This window comes from Oncorhynchus mykiss, chromosome 22 (genome assembly GCF_057628025.1).
Source record: "Oncorhynchus mykiss isolate SJ-2025 chromosome 22, ASM5762802v1, whole genome shotgun sequence".
In the NCBI taxonomy this organism is placed as follows: Eukaryota; Metazoa; Chordata; class Actinopteri; order Salmoniformes; family Salmonidae; genus Oncorhynchus; species Oncorhynchus mykiss.
In genome coordinates this window covers 38210479-38231082 of record NC_143043.1, presented here as the reverse complement: position 1 = coordinate 38231082, position 20604 = coordinate 38210479, and the positions used below count along the sequence as shown (strand labels likewise).

The window sequence follows — 20604 nt, the reverse complement described above, 5'->3', positions numbered from 1 at the left end:
CCCTCACACACACACACACACCGTCGCCCCCTCACACACACACACACACACCGTCGCCCCCTCACACACACACCGTCGCCCCCTCACACACACACCGTCGCCCCCTCACACACACACCGTCGCCCCCTCACACACACCGTCGCCCCCTCACACACACCGTCGCCCCCTCACACACACCGTCGCCCCCTCACACACACCGTCGCCCCCTCACACACACACACCGTCGCCCCCTCACACACACACACAGTCGCCCCCTCACACACACACAGTCGCCCCCTCACACACACACAGTCGCCCCCTCTCTCACACACACAGTCACCCCCTCTCACACAGTCACCCTCTCTCACACACCGTCGCCCCCTCTCTCACACACACACCGTCGCCCCCTCACACACACACACACCGTCGCCCCCTCACACACACCGTTGCCCCCACACACACACACACACCGTCGCCCCCTCACACACACACCGTCGCCCCCTCACACACACACACACACCGTCGCCCCCTCACACACACCGTCGCCCCCACACACACACACACCGTCGCCCCCTCTCACACACTGTTGCCCCCTCACACACACACCGTCGCCCCCTCACACACACACACACACACACACACACCGTAGCCCCCTCTCTCACACACACACCGTCGCCCCCTCTCACACACAGTCACCCCCTCTCACAAACACACCGTAGCCCCCTCTCTCACACACAGTCGCCCCCTCTCACACACACATACCGTAGCCCCCTCTCACACACACACACCGTAGCCCCCTCTCTCACACAGTCGCCCCCTCTCACACACACATACCGTAGCCCCCTCTCTCACACACACCGTAGCCCCCTCTCTCACACACACACACACACCGTAGCCCCCTCTCACACACACACACACACACAGTCGCCCCCTCACACGCACACAGCATCGCCCCCTCACACGCACACACACACATCGTCGCCCTTCTCTCACACACACAGTCGCCCCTCACACACAGTCGCCCCTTATCTCTCCCTCTCCCACACCACATAGCCCCTCCCTCTCACACACCGTCTCCCCCTCTCTCACACACAGTTGCCCCCCCTCTCTCACACACACCATCGCCCCCTCACACACACACATCGTCGCCCCCTCACACGCACGCACACACACACACACACACCATCGCCCTTCTCTCTCACACACACACCATCGCCCCCTCTCTCACACACACATCGTCGCCCTTCTCTCTCACACACACACCGTCGCCCCCTCTCTCACACACAGTCGCCCCCTCACACACACACACACCGTCGCCCCCTCTCTCACACACACACCGTCGCCCCCTCACACACACACACACACCGTCGCCCCCTCACACACACACACACACACACACACACACACACCGTCGCCCCCTCACACACACACCCACACCGTCGCCCCCTCACACACACACCCACACCGTCGCCCCCTCACACACACACCGTCGCCCCCTCACACACACACCGTCGCCCCCTCACACACACACCGTCGCCCCCTCACACACACACCGTCGCCCCCTCACACACACACCGTCGCCCCCTCACACACACACACACACACACACAGTCGCTCCCTCACACACACAGTCGCCCCCTCACACACACACAGTCGCCCCCTCACACACACACAGTCGCCCCCTCTCACACAGTCACCCTCTCTCACACACCGTCGCCCCCTCTCTCACACACACACCGTCGCCCCCTCACACACACACACACACCGTCGCCCCCTCACACACACCGTCGCCCCCACACACACACACACACACACACCGTCGCCCCCTCACACACACCGTCGCCCCCTCACACACACACACACCGTCGCCCCCTCACACACACCGTCGCCCCCACACACACACACACCGTCGCCCCCTCTCACACACTGTCGCCCCCTCACACACCGTCGCCCCCTCACACACAGTCGCCCCCTCACACACAGTCGCCCCCTCACACACAGTCGCCCCCTCACACACAGTCGCCCCCTCACACACAGTCGCCCCCTCACACAGTCGCCCCCTCACACACAGTCCATCGCCCCCTCACACACACACACCGTCGCCCCCTCTCTCACACACAGTCACCCTCTCTCACACACCGTCGCCCCCTCTCTCACACACCGTCGCCCCCTCTCTCACACACACAGTCACCCTCTCTCACACACCGTCGCCCCCTCTCTCACACACACACACACACACCGTCACCCCCTCTCTCACACACACACCACCCCAACACACCACACACCCACCATACCACACCGCCCCACACCACACTGCCCCAACACCACATCGCGCCCACACACCCACAGTCACCCTCTCTCACACACTGTCGCCCCCTCACACACACACAGTCACCCTCTCTCACACACCGTCGCCCCCTCTCTCACACACACACCGGCCCCCTCTCTCACACACACACCGTCACCCTCTCTCACACACACACGCGCACACCACCCCAACACACACACCCACCCACCACCCCAACCACACACAAACCACCCCAACCACACACAAACCACCCCAACACACCGCACACCCACCATACCACACCGTCCCACACCACACTGCCCCAACACCACATCGCCCCCACACACCCACAGTCACCCTCTCTCACACACTGTCGCCCCCTCACACACACACACCACCCCAACACACACACCCATCGCCCCCTCAAACACACCACCCCAACACACACACCCACCACCCCAACACACACCCACCACACACAAACCACCCCAACACACCACACACCCACAAACCACCCCAACACACCACACACCCACCATACCACACCACACTGCCCAAACACCACATCGCCCCCACACACCCACAGTCACCCTCTCTCACACACTGTCGCCCCCTCACACACCATCGCCCCCTCTCTCACACACACAGTCACCCTCTCTCACACACCGTCGCCCCCTCTCTCACACACCGTTGCCCCCTCTCTCACACACACACCGTCACCCTCTCTCACACACACACACACACACACCATCACCCCCTCTCTCACACACACACCACCCCAACACACACACCCACCACACACAAACCACCCCAACACACCCACCATACCACACCACCCCACACCACACTGCCCCAACACCACATCGCCCCCACACACCCACAGTCACCCTCTCTCACACACTGTCGCCCCCTCACACACACACACCGTCGCCCCCTCTCTCACACACAGTCACCCTCTCTCACACACCGTCACCCCTTCTCTCACACACACACACACACACACACACCACCCCAACACACACACCACAACCACCCACCACCCCAACACACCCACCACACACAAACCACCCCAACACACACCCCCCCCACCCCACACCACTCTGCCCCAACATCACATCGCCCCCACATCGCCCCACACACACCCCCACCAGACATCCCTCCCACACCTCACCCCCCCACACACCCATATCACCCCCCCACACACCCACATCGAAGCTACACACACACCCACCACATCGCCCCCATACATTGCCTCCACAAACACCACATCACACACCCCCCCCCCCCCCACACACACACACACACACTAACATCTCTCCCTTACCATCTCCCTCTCTCACAACATCTCCTCCCTTCCCACCTACAGCAAACGAAACCCAAACCCACAGATGGTGGCAAAAGGAGAAATGGCGATCTTCCACATAATAATTGTCAGTAGAATATTCTTATGGTGTTTGTGTTGTTTGTTTTTAGCTCAATCAATGTCCGTGGGGTGATATTCAGGTTGACAGGAAATCGACTGGAGCTGTGTGAGTTACGGCTCTAAGACAGTGCTCTCCTCATCAGCCACAGCCCAGTGCCCACAGCCCCTCTAGCCAGCCCATAGCTCCAGCCACGGCTCACTGCCACAGAACCCCTCCCTTCTGCCCAGCGAGGATCATTGGGATTGTTTAGGATCATTAACCTCCCTGCAGGGAATAGCCAACAGAGCAAGCAGCGAGGAGCAACAGTAGATTAATGATTAGACTGGCTGACTCAGAGCATGCTGCTGTGAAAGTACCCCAGTAAGATGCCAAAGAGAATTACTGTTAAATCATTTCTCAGAATACACTGTTCTGTATTCTATTTTCACACCTATCTTGGTCAATGTAAATGAACAATGAAGTAAAGTATTGTATGGTACCCTTCACCCTCATCTACCTACCATCAGAATATTATAGCCATTTCCAGACAAAAGAGTTGAAGCATACAGCTCAACAGTAATTATAACACAACAGTAATCACTTGCATTAGTTAACCGAAGCAGACATTTCCATAGCTATGCTGTTTTATGAGAGATGTGCCTACCGGAGGGGAGAGAGAACAGGGTGTGGTACAGTAAAGTTAGCTTAACACAATAGCACATACAATATCATAATGTCTGTCCAGCACAGTGAGAGATGTGCCTACCTGGGGTGAGACAGAGAGCAGGGTGTAGTATAGTGTGACTGGTCCTGGAGGTCAGGGAGCTGCTGGAGGAGCAGGCTGGGTCAGAACACAGTGCCAGGGGATCACAGGAGGCACAGGTGAGACAGAGGGAGGCTGGGTCCTACAGGAGAGAGAAAAGTTCTAGAATAACTTACATCCCAAGACCAGGTGTGGATACCACTGATTTAATGCAGGACATTTTTATGAACTCAAACCACCTGTGGCTCTTGAAGATAGTAGCCTATTGCTATCAGAGAGTTACCAACGACCACCACAAACTCATTAGCAAAGAAATGACCCAGGGGAATGTGTGTATATGTTTAAACATACAGACGTGACTTAGCCCCCCCTCAGCTGGTTTCTCAGCTCTGCTAACATTCAGCCTTACTATGCGGTTGCTGTGAGTCACTGTGACCTGGAGGAGCAGCCAGTCGCTCGGCTAAATCACACTAATGAAACTAGTTAAAGTCGTGAACAGCTTTCTTCTCTTTCCTCCATTAAAATCTCAGTAGGCTTGGCACATTGCCTTCCTCTGTAATAACATCAGCTAGAGTGAGGTGTCCCTGGCTGGCTCGCTTTGTGGCTTGGTGGGGAGAAACTGGAGGATTAGTAGCAGGACTGGAGAGATGGATACACTGACTGGATGTGTTCCAAATTGGCACCCTACTCCCTATATAGTGCACTACTTTTGAACAGAGCCTTATAGGCAGTGTGTTGCAGGTTGATATTTAGAAGTCAGAACAGACTAAATCAAGGGTTTGGAATAGCTGTCATGGAGGGTGTCACATTAAAATGAACTGCTCCACTCTGTGTTTTGTTAAACTGCTGGAGAGAGCTCTTCACAGCACCATGATGAGACTATAACATCTCAGACACACAGCACAGGGTCCCTTTCCAAAGACTACAGCTACAATTAATACTCCACTTTAAATAAGCCAGCAGTTCACAGGTTAGTAAACCTTTGTTCTCAAAGAGTTAATATCATCCCTGTTTTTATTTATACATTATTTATACAGACAAAAACACTAATATGCAAGAGTTTCTATAACTCATTCTCCAATGTCAAGATGAGTCCCTCTGCATAAACAAATAAGGCCAGCTTGATTTACTCTCTTATCCTTCTTTAAATGTAGTATACGTCAATCATCTGACATTTCATTATTGGCAGCAGGTGTGTGTGTGTGTGTGTGTGTGCGCATGGTGTTGAGGGATGCTACCTGCTGTCTGTGGCTGGTGTGGGTAGTGTTGAGGGTTGCTACCTGCTGTCTGTGGCTCGTGTGGGTAGTGTTGAGGGTTGCTACCTGCTGTCTGTGGCTCGTGTGGGTAGTGTTGAGGGTTGCTACCTGATGTCTGTGGCTGGTGTGGGGGGTGTTGATGAAGAGTGGTGGTTTGTGATAGATCACCAGGGGTCGGGTGCGGGCTGAGACACAGGTGGCGTCCACTTGGAGGAGGTGTTGTTTTCTGCGGTTCACTCTCCTCCTCTTGGGTGCCTTCTGGGAGAAGGCGTCATATCCTCCCAGGACCAGGCCACTGCAGGGAACAACAGAGGGGACACTTAGTATATGGGCCAAATGGCATGGCACCCAGAGGCTCTGGTCAAAAGTAGTGCACTATAAGGAATAGGGTGCCATTTGAAACTCAACCTAAGTCACTAAACACACAGCACTTTATTCACTCAACACACAAATGCAACAGTTCTATTGATAGAGAGCTGCCCAGATCCCCTTAAAACAACGCAAAACACAAACAATCCAACCCAGTGTTCCAGTCAGATATGATCCGTATTCCATGACATCCATGGCAGCGTGGGAGTCAGATCAGAACAGGGTAGGTGAAGACTTTTTATTGAGAGTAAAAAGGGGGCAAGAGGAAGTAGGAACCTGAGCTTAATGACTGATCCAAATCATAGCTGGACATTGTAAAACCTTTCCAAGGGTTATTTTAAGGATAGCTAGAGCATGTTTAATATCACTAGTGATGGATGGGAGATCTGAGGTCCTCTCTGGGCTGTAGAGTAGGGCTTCAGCACAAATAGCACCCTATATATTTCCTACCCTATGGGCCCTGGTCAAAAGTAGGGAATAGGGTTCCATTTTTGGTACCTAGACTAGCAGATACTGGCTTTAGAACATTGCTAGTCCAACACTCACTGGGGGCCTGTTATTTCCAGCTCTGGTGGGACAGGCTTCCCTTGGTTACAGGAAGTGAAATGATTTTGTTCATTATCCTGCCAGATCACAGTAACCTCCTTGGCCCTCCTAGACCCCACCTCCCTGTCCTCTGAATCAGGCTTTACATTTCTTAGATAAAAACACTATGCTGTGCTGCCTGTGACAGAAATAAAAACAGCAACTCTGTGAAGTCCTACAGTACAGCACCCTTGAGGGTAGTTGGTACCACCCAAAGAACTCCACAACCCTAGCCTGTTAGAGGGAGTGGTTGTGCCTAAAAACAGGGCTGTCCAGGAACCATAATGTCACTCTCATTTAAATTAAAATAAAACAGCCCTGCCTACAGGATCTAGTTTCTGGCATCTCAGTAATCCACAGAACAGTGACTGAAATTCCACAAAGTCCTTCTATTCTTTATAGAAAACCATTTGATCTGGCTTTTGATTGACAACTTATGCCTGATTTCTATTTTCTTTGACCCTCTGACGTGGTAAGCAACAGTGGAACTGGGAGCAGTAGTTATAATTATTACAGGAGAAAAACTGTTTTATTTTTATTTCATTTAACCTTTATTTAACCAGGTAGGCTAGTTGAGAACAAGTTCTCATTTACAACTGCGACCTGGCCAAGATAAAGCAAAGCAGTGCGACACAAACAACAACACAGAGTTACACATGGCATAAACAGACTTTTTCTATTGTATTATTGACTATATACAAAGTGTGCAAATGAGGTAGGACAAGGGAGGTAAGGGAATAAATAGGCCATAGTGGCGAAATAATTACAATATAGCAATTAAACACAGGAGTGATGGATGTGCAGAAGAGGAGTTCATTTTGGATTGGAGATGCTTAATGTGAGTCTGGAAGGAGAGTTTACAGTCTAACCAGACACCTAAGTATTTGTAGTTGTCCACATATTCTAAGTCAGAACCGTCCAGAGTAGTGATGCTGGATGGGCAGGCAGAGATTAGTTAAAGAGCATGCATTTAGTTTTACTTGCATTTGAGAGCAGTTGGAGGCCACGGAAGGAGAGTTGTATGGCGTTGAAGCTCATCTGGAGGTTAGTTAACACAGTGTCCAAAGAAGGGCAAGAGGTATACAGAATGGTGTCGTCTGCGTAGAGGTGGTTCAGAGCATCACCAGCAGCTAGAGCAACATCATTGATGTATACAGAGAAAAGAGTCGGCCCGAGGATTGAACCCTGTGGCACCACCATAGAGACTGCCAGAGGTCTGGACAACAGGCCCTCCGATTTGACACACTGAACTCTATCAGAGAAGTAGTTGGTGAACAAGGCGAGGCAGTCATTTGAGAAACCAAGGTTGTTGAGTCTGCCGATAAGAATGTGGTGATTGACAGTCGAAAGCCTTGGCCAGGTTGATGAATACAGCTGCACAGTATTGCACCGTCGTTAGCAAAGTGTAGCGGACTAATTACAGAAAACTGTTGGAATATCGTTTTTTTTTTTTTTTTTTTACATGATCCTGGGTCAAGGTTACCTTTTTCACACTACCGGGCCAAACCGAGCTGTACTGTACTGGCTGCACTGGCCACGCAACTACCATAGGTGCTGGAACCCAGGAAGAGTAGCTGCTGCATGAGCAACAACTAATAGGGATCCTAATAAACTAAACTGCGCAGGAAATGACAATGTGGGCTGGTGGGGCTCATTGGGTCTACCTGCTGAAGACTCTCTTGTTCTGTCCTTTCCACCTGCAGGAGATGGGAGAGGAGGAAGGAGAGAGGTTCAGAGGAGGCATCAGGCTGTTCACGATTTGGCTCAGCTGGGCACTCTGTGGGGACAAGGACAACAACAGATCATACTCTAAATACAGTATTTACTGAACTGAAACATATAGGCCTATAGATCTACCACCTGCTAAGCAGTATGGTAGATATGTTCCGACTCCCCAGACCTGTAATCTAATGTGAAGTGAGGCTTTCTGGTTGGAGAATGTCCAGTCACAACCCCTTAGAGTCAAGAAGACAAAGGCCAGCAGCACTACAACCAGACTTCCCCCTACATAAAAACCAGAGATGTACTGGGAGTGGAGCTGTCCTATTAACAGCAGCAGGGCTAGACTCTCACAGATTGCAGTGCGTGATTAACCACTAAACCAGGAAACAGCAGTAACGGCTGCTTTAGTCCTTTTGACTAATCAACATTTTGGATTTGATACTTTGCTGGGTTAAAAAGCCCTCCAATCTTTGTGACATAACTAATGCTAAATCATTACATATATCATTGGACCCTTACAGGACTCATTTGAAAAAGAGACTTAAACGCAGCAGAAAAATAAACGTCCCTTTTTCAGGACCTTGTCTTTCAAGATAATTCGGAAAAATCTAAATAACTTCAGATGTTCATTGTAAAGTGTTTAAAATAAACATCCCATGCTTGTCCAATGAACCATAAACAATGAATGAACATGCAGCACCTGTGGAACGGTCGTTAAGACACTAAGAGCTTACAGACGGTAGGAAACTAAGGTCACAGTTATGAAAACATAGGACACTAGAGAGGCCTTTCTACTGACTCTGAAAAACACCAAAAGAAAGATGCCCAGGGTCCCTGCTCATCTGCATGAACGTGCCTTAGGCATGCTGCAAGGAGGCATGAGGACTGCAGATGTGGCCAGGGCAATAAATTGCAATGTCTGTACTGTGAGACGCCTAAGACAGCGCTACAGGAAGACAGGATGGACAGCTAATTATCCTCGTAGTGGCAGACCACGTGTAACAACACCTGCACAGGATCGGTACATCCGAACTTCACACCTGCGGGACAGGTACAGGATGGCAACAACTGCCCGAGTTACACCAGGAACACACAATCCCTCCATCAGTGCTCAGACTGTCCGCAATTGGCTGAGAGAGGCTGAACTGAGGGCTTGTAGGCCTGTTGTAAGGCAGGTCCTCACCAGACATCACCGGCAACAACATCACCTATGGGCACAAGCCCACTGTCGCTGGATCAGACAGGACTGGCAAAATGTGCTCTTCACAGACAAGTCGCAATTCTCTCTCACCAAGGGTGATGGTCGGATTCGCGTTAATCGTAGAAGGAATGAGCGTTACACCAAGGCCTGTACTCTGGAGCGGGATCGATTTGGAGGGTCCGTCATGGTCTGGGGCGGTGTGTCACAGCATCATCGGACTGAGCTGGTTGTCATTGCAGGCAATCTCAACGCTGTGCGTTACAGGGAAGACATCCTCCTCCCTCATGTGGTAACCGTTCCTGCCGGCTCATCATGACATGACCCTCCAGCATGACAATGCCACCAGCCATACTGCTCTTTCTGTGCGTGATTTCCTGCAAGACAGGAATGTCAGTGTTCTGCCATGGCCAGCGAAGAGCCTGGATCTCAATCCCATTGAGCACGTCTGTTGGATCAGAGGGTGAGGGCTAGGGCCATTCCCCCCAGAAATGTCCGGGAACTTGCAGGTGCTTTGGTGGAAGAGTGGGGTAACATCTCACAGCAAGAATGGGCAAATCTGGTGCAGTCCATGAGGAGATGCACTGCAGTACTTAATGCAGCTGGTGGCCACACCAGATACTGACTGTTACTTTTGATTTTGACCCCCCCTTTGTTCAGGGCCACATTATTCCAGTTCTGTCAGTCACATGTCTGTGGAACTTATTCAGTTTGTCTCAGTTGAATCTTGCTATGTTCATACAAATATTTACACATGTTAAGTTTGCTGAAAATAAACGCAGTTGACAGTGAGAGGACGTTTCTTTTTTTGGCTGAGTTTAGGTCTCAATGTTACTGTCGAAGTAAAGGTTAAATAAAAAGTAAAAATGTACCTGTCTCTGTATGTTCCTGAGGAGGCGTGTGGGGCTGCTGGGTTCGTTCTCCGTGTCGGAGGGAGGGTCTCTGCCCCTCGATGTGAACGGCAGCCCTGCCGTCTCCGTTAGTAACGTCTGCTGAATTTGCCCGTCTGTCATCGGCTGGGAATCCGCCAAGACCACACCCCCCTGAGACCACAAACACACTACTATCAACGCCACAAGGGCATATTCATACACCAAATGAAGCTGGTGAGGCGAGGACGGCTCATATGGCTTATGCAAACCATGTGCTTGAAAGCATTCCAGCCATTACTATAAGCCAATGAAGTGCCTCCGGCCCCCACTAATTCACACATGATCATAGGACAGGTCGTGAGGGAGGTCATGGTGTTTACAGCTGTCTGGGGACAGCAGGAGGAGAGGGATGTCATGACTGCTGATGAGAGCTGATTGACAATGAGTGAATTAGATCTGGGAAAACTAATGAGAGATTAAAAACACCACAGGCACTTTACAAGAACAGGTCCACACTGTGATGTCACACACACACAGGCGCATCTAATTATTAAAGGGCAGAGGCTGACTAGAGGAGGAATGCTGCACCTGCTTATCTAAAACACAACCTTTAATTAACTAGTCAAACCTCAGAAGGCTTTGTACAGAAGATAGAAAACAAAGTCAAGTGACAGACAGGCGTATGACAACCTCACCCCCCCTGCCTGGTCTAGAGCCTAGGGGATCGAGTCCTCTCTGTGTGTGTGTGTGTGTGTGTGTGTGTGGGCCAGGGTTCACTAGGGGCCTATGGAACTGGGCCTTACCTTGGTGGAGGTGATCTGTTTGTGCAGGTCCCCCAGTTGTTGGATGCGTCCCTCAAGCTCTGCCACATGCAGCTGTAGCCAGGTCCACCCGCTGCCCACCTCAGCCCTCTCCCTTTGCCACCTCCACTCACACCTACTGGAGAGGGAGACAGACAGACACAAAGAGAGAGGTAGAAAGAGCATATGACCAGACAATCAATTCCATATTTTTCTAGATTCATAATATCTGTAGGTTTTGTATCATTTTTTTCTTATTTCCCATCCATCTATTAAAAAGACAACCTTTTCCTTGAAACAGGTTGAACGGTTGGAGTGTGTGTAGGTTTACTGACCTTTATAACATAAATAGGCCAGCACAACAAGAGTACAGAGGCTGAGGACATATGGTTCATATTTACACAGTACCGTCAACAAATAGCAAACACTATGACCTACATTATAAAGCACTAGATGAAAATGCTACTTTTGCATATCAGCTTTTTCTTATTATATGGCAGATGAGGGGGCTTTATTCTTATTCTGTTGAGTATAAAGTATATCTAGGCCACAAATAAATCATTAGAAAACTGTGTAGGTTTCCATGGAGCTTCTGACTGCGTTCCACTATTACTGTAGTGCAGGCAGTTCCACAGTCCAGTTAGGTTAGTTACCATGGCTCTATGTAGCAACCCTGGGAATGCCAGGAGCAAGCCACTTAGAGTGGACAACTAAAGGGAACATTTTTCATCAGACAGGCTGGGTCGGCTGGTGACTGGTGCGGCATAGACATAAATAGACCCCCACGCGAACAAACACAGGCCCAATGCTGTAACACTGTAGCCTCTCAAAACTAAGAACACTTCAAGTTTGGTTTAATTTTACAGTAAGGAAAGTGACAAAATGACTTTTGACATCCTGAGTTGTAGGCTAGGTGGTGGAACGTATCCACAACGTAAAAGTGTAAAAAGCTGCCACCCCCATCCCCAGTCAAGCCGTCTCCGAGGAGAGGAGAGGCACTTCCTCCCTCCCTCTCGGGTTGCAACATAAACAAACAGCCCACAGGACCTGGGCATTATCTCCATTCTCCAGAGACACTGCTGCCGCCCAATGGAACACACCACCCCCCCCCCAGCCACTCTCTGCCAGGCCAGCTCAACAAAGATAAATACACAGCGGCACTGGAGCGGTTCTATACTGCTGGTGCATTTCTTTACTCTTGCAGTTACACACAGGTTGTTTTCAGCCCTGATCCCAACTGAGGAAAAAGCCAGCCTGTCTGTATTAACTAAGCTCTGCTTTCTTAAACACTTATTTCTCTAGTTGTATGTCTGGGCATAAAGTAAAGCTTACAGCTGGGATGGCCCATGGATCAAACCCCGCAAAATTACTATTTTAAATAATATACACTTCCATTCAAAAGTTTGGGGTCACTTAGAAATGTCCATTAAAGTAACATCACATTGATCAGAAATACAGTGTAGACATTGTTCATGTTGTAAATGACTATTGTAGCTGGAAACGGCTGGTTTTGAATGGAATATCTACATAGGCGTACAGAGGCCCATTATCAGCAACCATCACTCCTTTGTTCCAATGGCACGTTGTGTTAACTAATCCAAGTTTATCACTTTAAAAGACGAATTAATCATTAGAAAACACTTTTTCAATTATGTTAATAACCCAGCTGAAAACTGTTGTTCTGATTAAAGAAGCAATAAAACTGTCCTTCTTTAGACTAGTTGAGTATCTGGAGCATCAGGATTTGTGGGTTCGATTACAGGCTCAAAATGGCCAGGAACAAAGCCCTTTCTTCTGAAACTCGTCAGTCTATTCCTGTTCTGAGAAATGAAGGCTATTCCATGAGAGAAATTGCCAAGAAACTGAAAATCTCATACAACGCTGTGTACTACTCGACTTCACAGAACAGCACAAACGGGCACTAACCAGAATAGAAAGAGGAGTGGGAGAAACAGACACCTCACAAGTCCTCAACTGGCAGCTTCATTAAATAATACCCGTAAATTGTCATTAATTAAAAAAAAATGTTTTACTTCTGCTCTAGTGGGCAGCTACCTAAACTTACAGTAATCATGTTCCAATTATTGACCGGGTTGGCCACCATTGATTTTGTTAGTCACTCTCACTCAGAGTGACTGCAAACATTTCTCACCACCCTATAGATTTATTTTTTAGAATTGCAGACAATGTTGCTTAGGGACCCCAAAAGGCTAGGGCCAGCTCTGACTGCATGTTTGCATGTGGATGTGGGTACACAGACCCATAAGCCACTGCGGCCATGAGGAGTTCAGATTGTTGTGGCCCCCACTCCCATCAAAGTTGCCCATACCTGGTTACAAGGTGTACCCCTCATTTCACTTTAAAATATTTATCCTAGTCTGCCACAGTAACTCCAACATCAAATTATGAACATATGTGAGTGGAACTGAAAGAGGACAGAAATCAAGAGTTTGACTTCCCAATTTTATCCTTGTAACCATCGTTATCACATTTTGCAGGAAGAGGGGCCAAAAATGGCCCCATCCAGTCTCAGAAGAGGAGATATTCCCAGGGGAGGTGCATGCCATAACCTCTCCCCATGAAGGAGCTAATGAAAGGCCACAGAGACAGACCATCCTACCCCATAGAAATAGAATGAATAGAATAGGAACCGTTCTTTGTTCTACCCAGCAGGAGACAGGGGCTCCAACAAAGACAAGACTGCTGCTGCCAGGATGATGCCAGACCCAAACCACCCCTCCGCCCTGTCAAACAAATCATCACCCCCCCCCCCCCCCTTCCATCTCTTCTCCCCTGTTCCCTGAGCTCATAAACCTGTAACTCTTTCTCATCCCCCCCCCCCCCCGTTTATTAGACAGGGATTCACAAAGGCATCCCCTCCACATTCCCCTTTGGTCCCTTCTGCCCCACGCAAACCCTGTCTCCTTCCTCAGTCACTACATTCCAGACAGGGAGAGCAGGTTACCTGGCGATGTGCTCCCGGCCTGGAACTTAAACACAAACCGGCTCATCTTTGCTACTTACTTAAAAGTTCAAACCTCCCAACAAACTATAATGAGAAACATGAAACCTTCCTAAATGCTGGATGATTCAAATGCTAAGAAACCTGGCGTGATCACAGTATTTGAGTCTCAGAGAGCTGTTACTCCTACCTAGGCAGAGAGACACACCATAGCAGAACCATTATTACATCCTCTTAATTTAGCCCTAAACACTTTCCTCGTCTCATGATCTGGGTCACACAGACTTCAGAGGAGGACTCAAAGGGCTCTTCCACCGAGGCAGTGTATGGGGGTGGATATATGGCCTTACAAAGTCTGTGTTTATGTACCTGGCCTGGATGTGGGTTAGAAGAGGAGAGGGTCTGTTCTGTTCGTACTGTAGTAGAGGGTCAGGTGAATAGTGAAGGAATCTGCTGCCTCTGCCGCAAACTAAAGAGGTTATATGATGTTAACAACCGGTTTTGTGCATTGAATGCGGTCAAGTGAAATGTAATTTCAAGTGTAAGGTCTGTGTTTTTCCATGTATAATTCACTCACTGCCACACATATGGCATGTGTTTCTCATAGCCTACCTCTGCCCTTAACCCTGTTTATTTAGCTGTGATAACCCACTGTGGTATCCAGGAAAACACCACAGCTCTTTAAAATATGCCTGAAATATGAGAAACAGACCCAAGCTCAAACAAAGCTACAGGTTCAACTCACAGCATTTAACAAAACTCATCCAGAAACATAGTTAACTCTGAAAATGCTGTGTTCCTGTTGCACACAGTTAGGACTACAATGTTTTTGCATCCCAGTCGAGCATGAAATACATTTCTCTACCATTCTTATTCAACAGAACAGACTTCCTGTTTCTCATAAGTAATTAACAGGTCTACAACATAATTACAGCACATTACCAGAATGTCTGTACTCACACTGGTTGAGACGTGGTCCCCCATTTCTGCTCAGGCTCCAACTCTTCATCTGAGCTGCTCTCTGTGGCATCAGAGTCTACAGCCTCCTGAACCCCGCGCAGCACGGCCTGGGCATAGCGCGTAAACTCCTGGATGTCTGTGGAGGGGGATGGAGGTAAGGAGGTCTGCAGTAGGGCACGTCCCTGGGTCCTGCGGCTCAGGGTACCTGTCTGTCTCTGCCCCGTGGCTGGATCAAAGGGCTTGGTGTTTGCAGGGGGTGAGAGGGGACCTGGGGTCTCCCTGCCCTGACTCCCCTTCAGACCCTCCAGCTGGAGGCTGCAGTGGCGAGAGGCGTGGTCCCCTAGTAGAGCTTGAAGTCTCCTCTGGAGCCGCCCAGCCCGTCCTAACTGAGACGTTTGTTGGGAGAGATGCCAGTGGGTCTGCTCTCTCAATGCCTCCTCTACCAATGCAGTCACAGGCTGCTCCAGGCCCTGGCTCCTAGCTCCCCTGACCCACAGCTGTGTTGGAGATGTGTCTGTGCTGCTGGAGCCCCCCTCCTCCTGCCTCTCAATGAGGGGTGTGGGGACAGCAGGGTTATACTGGGACATGAGGTCACCCTGACAGTATTTTGAAGGGGACTGGGGGATATCATAGCCATCTGGTCCATGGCCACTGTGTTGACACTGCTGTTGCTGCTGAGCCACAACTTGGCTATTGTGTTCAGGGACAGGAACCAAATACATGTCTTGTGCACCTGGACAGGCAGCCAGGGATTGCTTCAGGTTTTTGTTGAGAGACAGGAAGCTGAGCAGGGAACCAGGGCTGGAGAGAAGCACTGTTTTGTACTGGCCAGCCGAGGCCTGTAGCAGAGGGGACAGGAGCGAATCGGCAAAGTCAAGGGGACTCTTGCTTGAGCAACAAGTGTCCAGAAAGGGCAGAGAGGCGAGGTTGAGCCACACCCTCTGAGCATAGCTGTCCTCCATCAGTTTCAACTGAGGATCACACTCGATGTTGAGCATTGCCCCATCTGCATCCATGTTGCTGGACGCCAGGTGCATTCCGTGGACGTCTTTGGAGAGCTTGGTCAGGGCTGGGGCCATTCCCTCCAACCAATGATGTCACTGTTGTTCTCTGTCACACCAGAGGATGCCAGATCTGCCTCAGACTTTCCCTTGACCAAAAAATAAAACCCTGTCAGCACTTCATCCACCAAGCTGAAAATAAACTGGAAATACTAAAAACTGCAAATTCTGGGTAGGAAAACATCCAGACAGTAGCTACACAGCTAGGTACATTAGCTTAGCTATAGTGATAAAGATGAAGTCAGAAAGAAACCATTAACGTTAGCTAGCGATCATCATGGATGGCTCAAACAAGTCAATGAACTGACGAGGTGGGAACTGTGCTGATATTTATAATTGTCGAACTGCAGTCAGAGACATCAAACGTACTCGACTTACTAACAAGACCGTTTGCAAGAATAAATCAAACACTTTAATCAGCTTGAAAGCTTCCTGGAACACAAAAACGGGCACGGAACGTCAAGTTGAAAATAACGTATCGACCATCTTTTTGCTATTCATCTTGAATGAAAATTGACAGGGTCCACGAAAATAATATTCTTGAAGCCTTGATTTATGTCGTGAAAAGCTAAGCCTTTCCCTCATTTGACATGTTAACCGCAAAAGTCTGGCTAGACAGTTTATCAGAAGATCTTTCGGGTTGACAGTCCCTTCTCCGTGGTCCTATTTATTTCCAACTGCCATGGAACGACGGCGACGGATACTGCTGCTGCTCTGCGTTTGACGCAATGACTGTTCCCGTTGAGGAGCTTTGAGTGAGTGTTAGGGGGCGTGGATTCCTACGTGGGGGCAAGTCTATGCAAATGTATTTCCATTCAGGACCAATAATAGTCAGTCATATGAGAACGTTTAAAACAGTTTTTACTTTCTAGAAAACTAGAATCAATAATCACAATTTATCCTCAAATCCTCGATTATTTCATAGCCTAGCCCAGTGGTTTCCAAACTGTGGGTCGGGATACACTTGTGGGTCGTTGCAGGGGTCCAGGTGGGTCACGGGGTTGAATTCTTTTGAGTGTAGAAAATATAATGGTCCTATATATTGTTTAAATAATAGCTTATAAAAATAAGATAAATTAAAATCACCAAAATAAAGCTAGACAATCAAGCCCCCAATGATTGTGTTATGCTTGAGCATAAGAACACCGCATTAGCCATGTCAAAATCTGTAGAATTGGGGGAAATTAAAGTGAAAACTGCCAAAATTCTCTCTCAGCTCCATTGCAAATGTGCAGAATTGCTGGAAATTGGCATTAAAACTGCAACATTTTCTAGAGGGCCTCAAATTTTCTTGCCCAGGGCCATGACAGAATTGTGCATGCATAGAAAAGTCAGCCCATTGCCAAGCCCTGTGTCAAGCCCACCACCTAGGCCCCTTTCCGATTCAGAAAAAAACCCTGCTCTAATCATCCACAGTTTTATAATCATACCATGTAAAAAAAATCATGACGAAATAGGAAATGCAGACAGATCATTTGTTTGTTTGACATGGTGGGGTCTTTTTTTTGTAGTTAAATCAATTTTGCGAGAAATGGCGGTGGAAACGCCTTTATGTGCTGTTTAACACAGAAGCAAATAGACCTACTGTAAAGTTCTCCATGTCACTAAGATCAATTGTTTGCCTGAAGTCTCCATCAGCCCAAAATGAACATACAGGGGTGTGTATTCATTACACTGATTCTGTTGCGAAACGTTTCTTAAACGGAAGCAAACGGCATGAAACGGGGAGGGACCTAGTGACCTACCTGAATTCGTCCAATAGATTACTCTCGTTTTAGTTGCAAAATGTTCTGTTTTAAAACTGTTCGGACTAATGATTACACCCCTGGCAACATAGCTCTCTTCTATATTATTTATTTATTGAGCACACAAAGTCATACTTCTTTTCACTAAGTTTTTTAAGATACATTTGTTACAAGTTAACCAAAAGAACAATTTCACGCAATAAAAGTCACACAAATACAAGTATTTCTTAACAAGCTAACATGTGTAATCAAACACACAATCATGTATAATATATGAATATATATTATACATGATTGTGCCATGGCAGCAGCTACTCTTCCTGGGGTCCAGCAGAATGAAAGCAGCTATATCATTTAAAAAACAATACAATAAATTCACAACAAATTTAACAACACATTAAGTGTGGGCCCTCAGGCCCCTACTCTACTACCACATATCTACAACACAAAATCCATGTGTACGTGTGTATGTTATCGTGTGTTTGTATGCATGTGTCTGTGCTGCTTCACAGTCCCCATCATTGAAGTTGTGTGGATGTTGTGTGGATAAAACAATAAATCACAGTTGTATATTGACCATTATACGCTGTTCCATGAAGATGTCATGTCATGCTCTGTTCAGATAAATACGGAGTTAAAGAGACGTACACATACTGTAAGTCCATCTATCCCAGGACTCAAATCAAATCAAATGTTATTAGTCACATGTGCCAAATACAACAGGTTTCACCTTACAGTGAAATGCTTACTTACGAGCCCCTAAACGACAGTTCATTTTCAAAAAATATGGATAAGAATAAGAAATAAAAGTAACAAATAATTAAAGAGCAGTAAAAAATAACAATATATACAGGGGGGTGTCGGTACAGAGTCAATGTGAGAGGGGCACCGGTTAGTTGAGGTAGTATGTACATGTAGGTAGAGTTAATTAAAGTGACTATGCATAGATGACAACAGAGAGTGGCAGTGGTGTGGAGAGGGGAGGGGGGCAATGTGAATAGTCTGGGTAGCCATTAAAAATTCCCCCGCTCCTATTGCTTTTTATCGAAACAAGGGCGGGGGGATGGGGAGTATGCTTTGTTATTATTTCAACTAATGAATGCCACTTTAACACAGCATGGCATTACGTCTAATTGTAACAATGTACAAGGGTTAATGTCATATACAACTGTGATTGTTTCGTCCTTCATCCAGACAACGGCAATGTCCTTACAGCCTGCTGGGGGCTTTGAGCCAAATATCAGCTGCCCTCTGTCTGAAGACAAACAGACCAATACCAAGGTTTACAGTAGAAAAAGATGAGTGTGTAGATAATACTGGCATTATTGTCAAGTTCTTTATCAGGTGAACATTTCTGGCTGAAGAAGACAGTGAAGAGCCACATCGCACAAAGGAAGCTGAAAAGTGATGGTGACCATCATCTGACCGTGCAGACGGAGAGGGGAGAAGGGGCTGCCGCTCTCTTTCATGCTCTTCATGTGTCTGTGGCCCAGCTCGACCCCACCATGCCGCAGAAACCAGTGTAATACAGTCCATTTGAGCCAGAAGCAGTGCCATTAGTTGAGGTGTAAGCATGGCCGTGGGAAGACGTTTTGGGTTGGGGGTGCTGTCCACTGGGGGGCTCATACAATACAAGTGTAATAAAGGCCTAGATCAATAATGTTGTGGAAATTGTATTTTTTTCAATACAAATAAATAATAATGATTCATATTTATTTTATTGTGATTTATCTGGGGGTGTTGTAGCACCCTCAACACCCCTACATCCCGTGGCTATGGGTGTAAGTGCTGTTAGTGCTGTTATTTCTGGTTGTTTCAGTTATTGTTATTTCTAGAGCCGTTGTTGAGAAAAACAACTTTCCGTAGGTACTGTATGAAATAGCTCTATTTTCATGTGACCTGCCATATCAGGCATTGGCACTTGGATTGAAAACAGTGCTATGCTCAAATTACATGAAAATACAGCTCTTTGGCCATGCACACCAGTGATCGGTTTGGTGTCGAAAAACGGAAGCATATGCAGAAAAGTACTTCATGCCTACGGGAAAATATGGTCGTGGATCTTTGATGTTATGGGGCTATTTTACTTGCACTGGTCCTGGGGCCTTTGTTAAGGACAACAGCATCATGAACTTAACCAAGTGCCAGGACATTTTAGTAAAAACATGGTTTCCTTTGTCAGGAGGCTTGGTCCAAAGAGTGTCTTCCAGCAAGACAATAATACCTAGCACGAATCAAAATCCACAAAGAAATGGTTAATTGACCACATAATCAACATTTTGCACTGGTCATCTCAGTCTCCTGACTTGAACCCCATTGTGGTGTGAATTGAAGAGGGCCGTCCATAAACACAGATGAAGGATATCAAGGATCTGGAAAGATTCTGCATGGAGGAATGGTCTAAGAACCCTCCCAATCTCATACAACATTTGAGAAAAGGCTGTGTCCTTATCCTTGCAAGGGGAGGGTGCTAGAGGTTTGACCTCTTATCTTTTTTTAGATTTGTTTTATTACTTCATAAATAAAATATTTTTCTCTGAACAATTGTATTAGCATAAAATACTATAATTTCCCAATTTTGTTGAGCAAACAATATAGCTCAGTATTTGCATTACACATTTTATACAGTCTTTTTTGCCCAT

General features: G+C 48.0%; 1 protein-coding gene across 2 annotated transcripts in view; it reads right to left on the bottom strand.

Annotated features, from left to right (window-relative positions):
* Positions 1 to 16978, bottom strand: part of LOC110501783 (KAT8 regulatory NSL complex subunit 1-like protein) — a 28438-nt gene extending 11460 nt beyond the window's left edge. The window contains exons 1-6 of one of the 2 annotated variants that reach the window (XM_036959136.2): positions 15157 to 16978; positions 11238 to 11373; positions 10435 to 10605; positions 8307 to 8419; positions 5797 to 5983; positions 4436 to 4574 (exon numbers count right to left, since the gene is read on the bottom strand). In XM_036959136.2, coding sequence (XP_036815031.1) covers positions 4436 to 4574; positions 5797 to 5983; positions 8307 to 8419; positions 10435 to 10605; positions 11238 to 11373; positions 15157 to 16235 — 1825 coding nt within the window. In that variant the 5' untranslated portion in view covers positions 16236 to 16978. The remainder of the gene's footprint in view (positions 1 to 4435; positions 4575 to 5796; positions 5984 to 8306; positions 8420 to 10434; positions 10606 to 11237; positions 11374 to 15156) is intronic. The other variant, XR_016490626.1, reaches the window with a different exon arrangement.
* Between the last annotated feature and the right edge of the window lie 3626 nt (positions 16979 to 20604).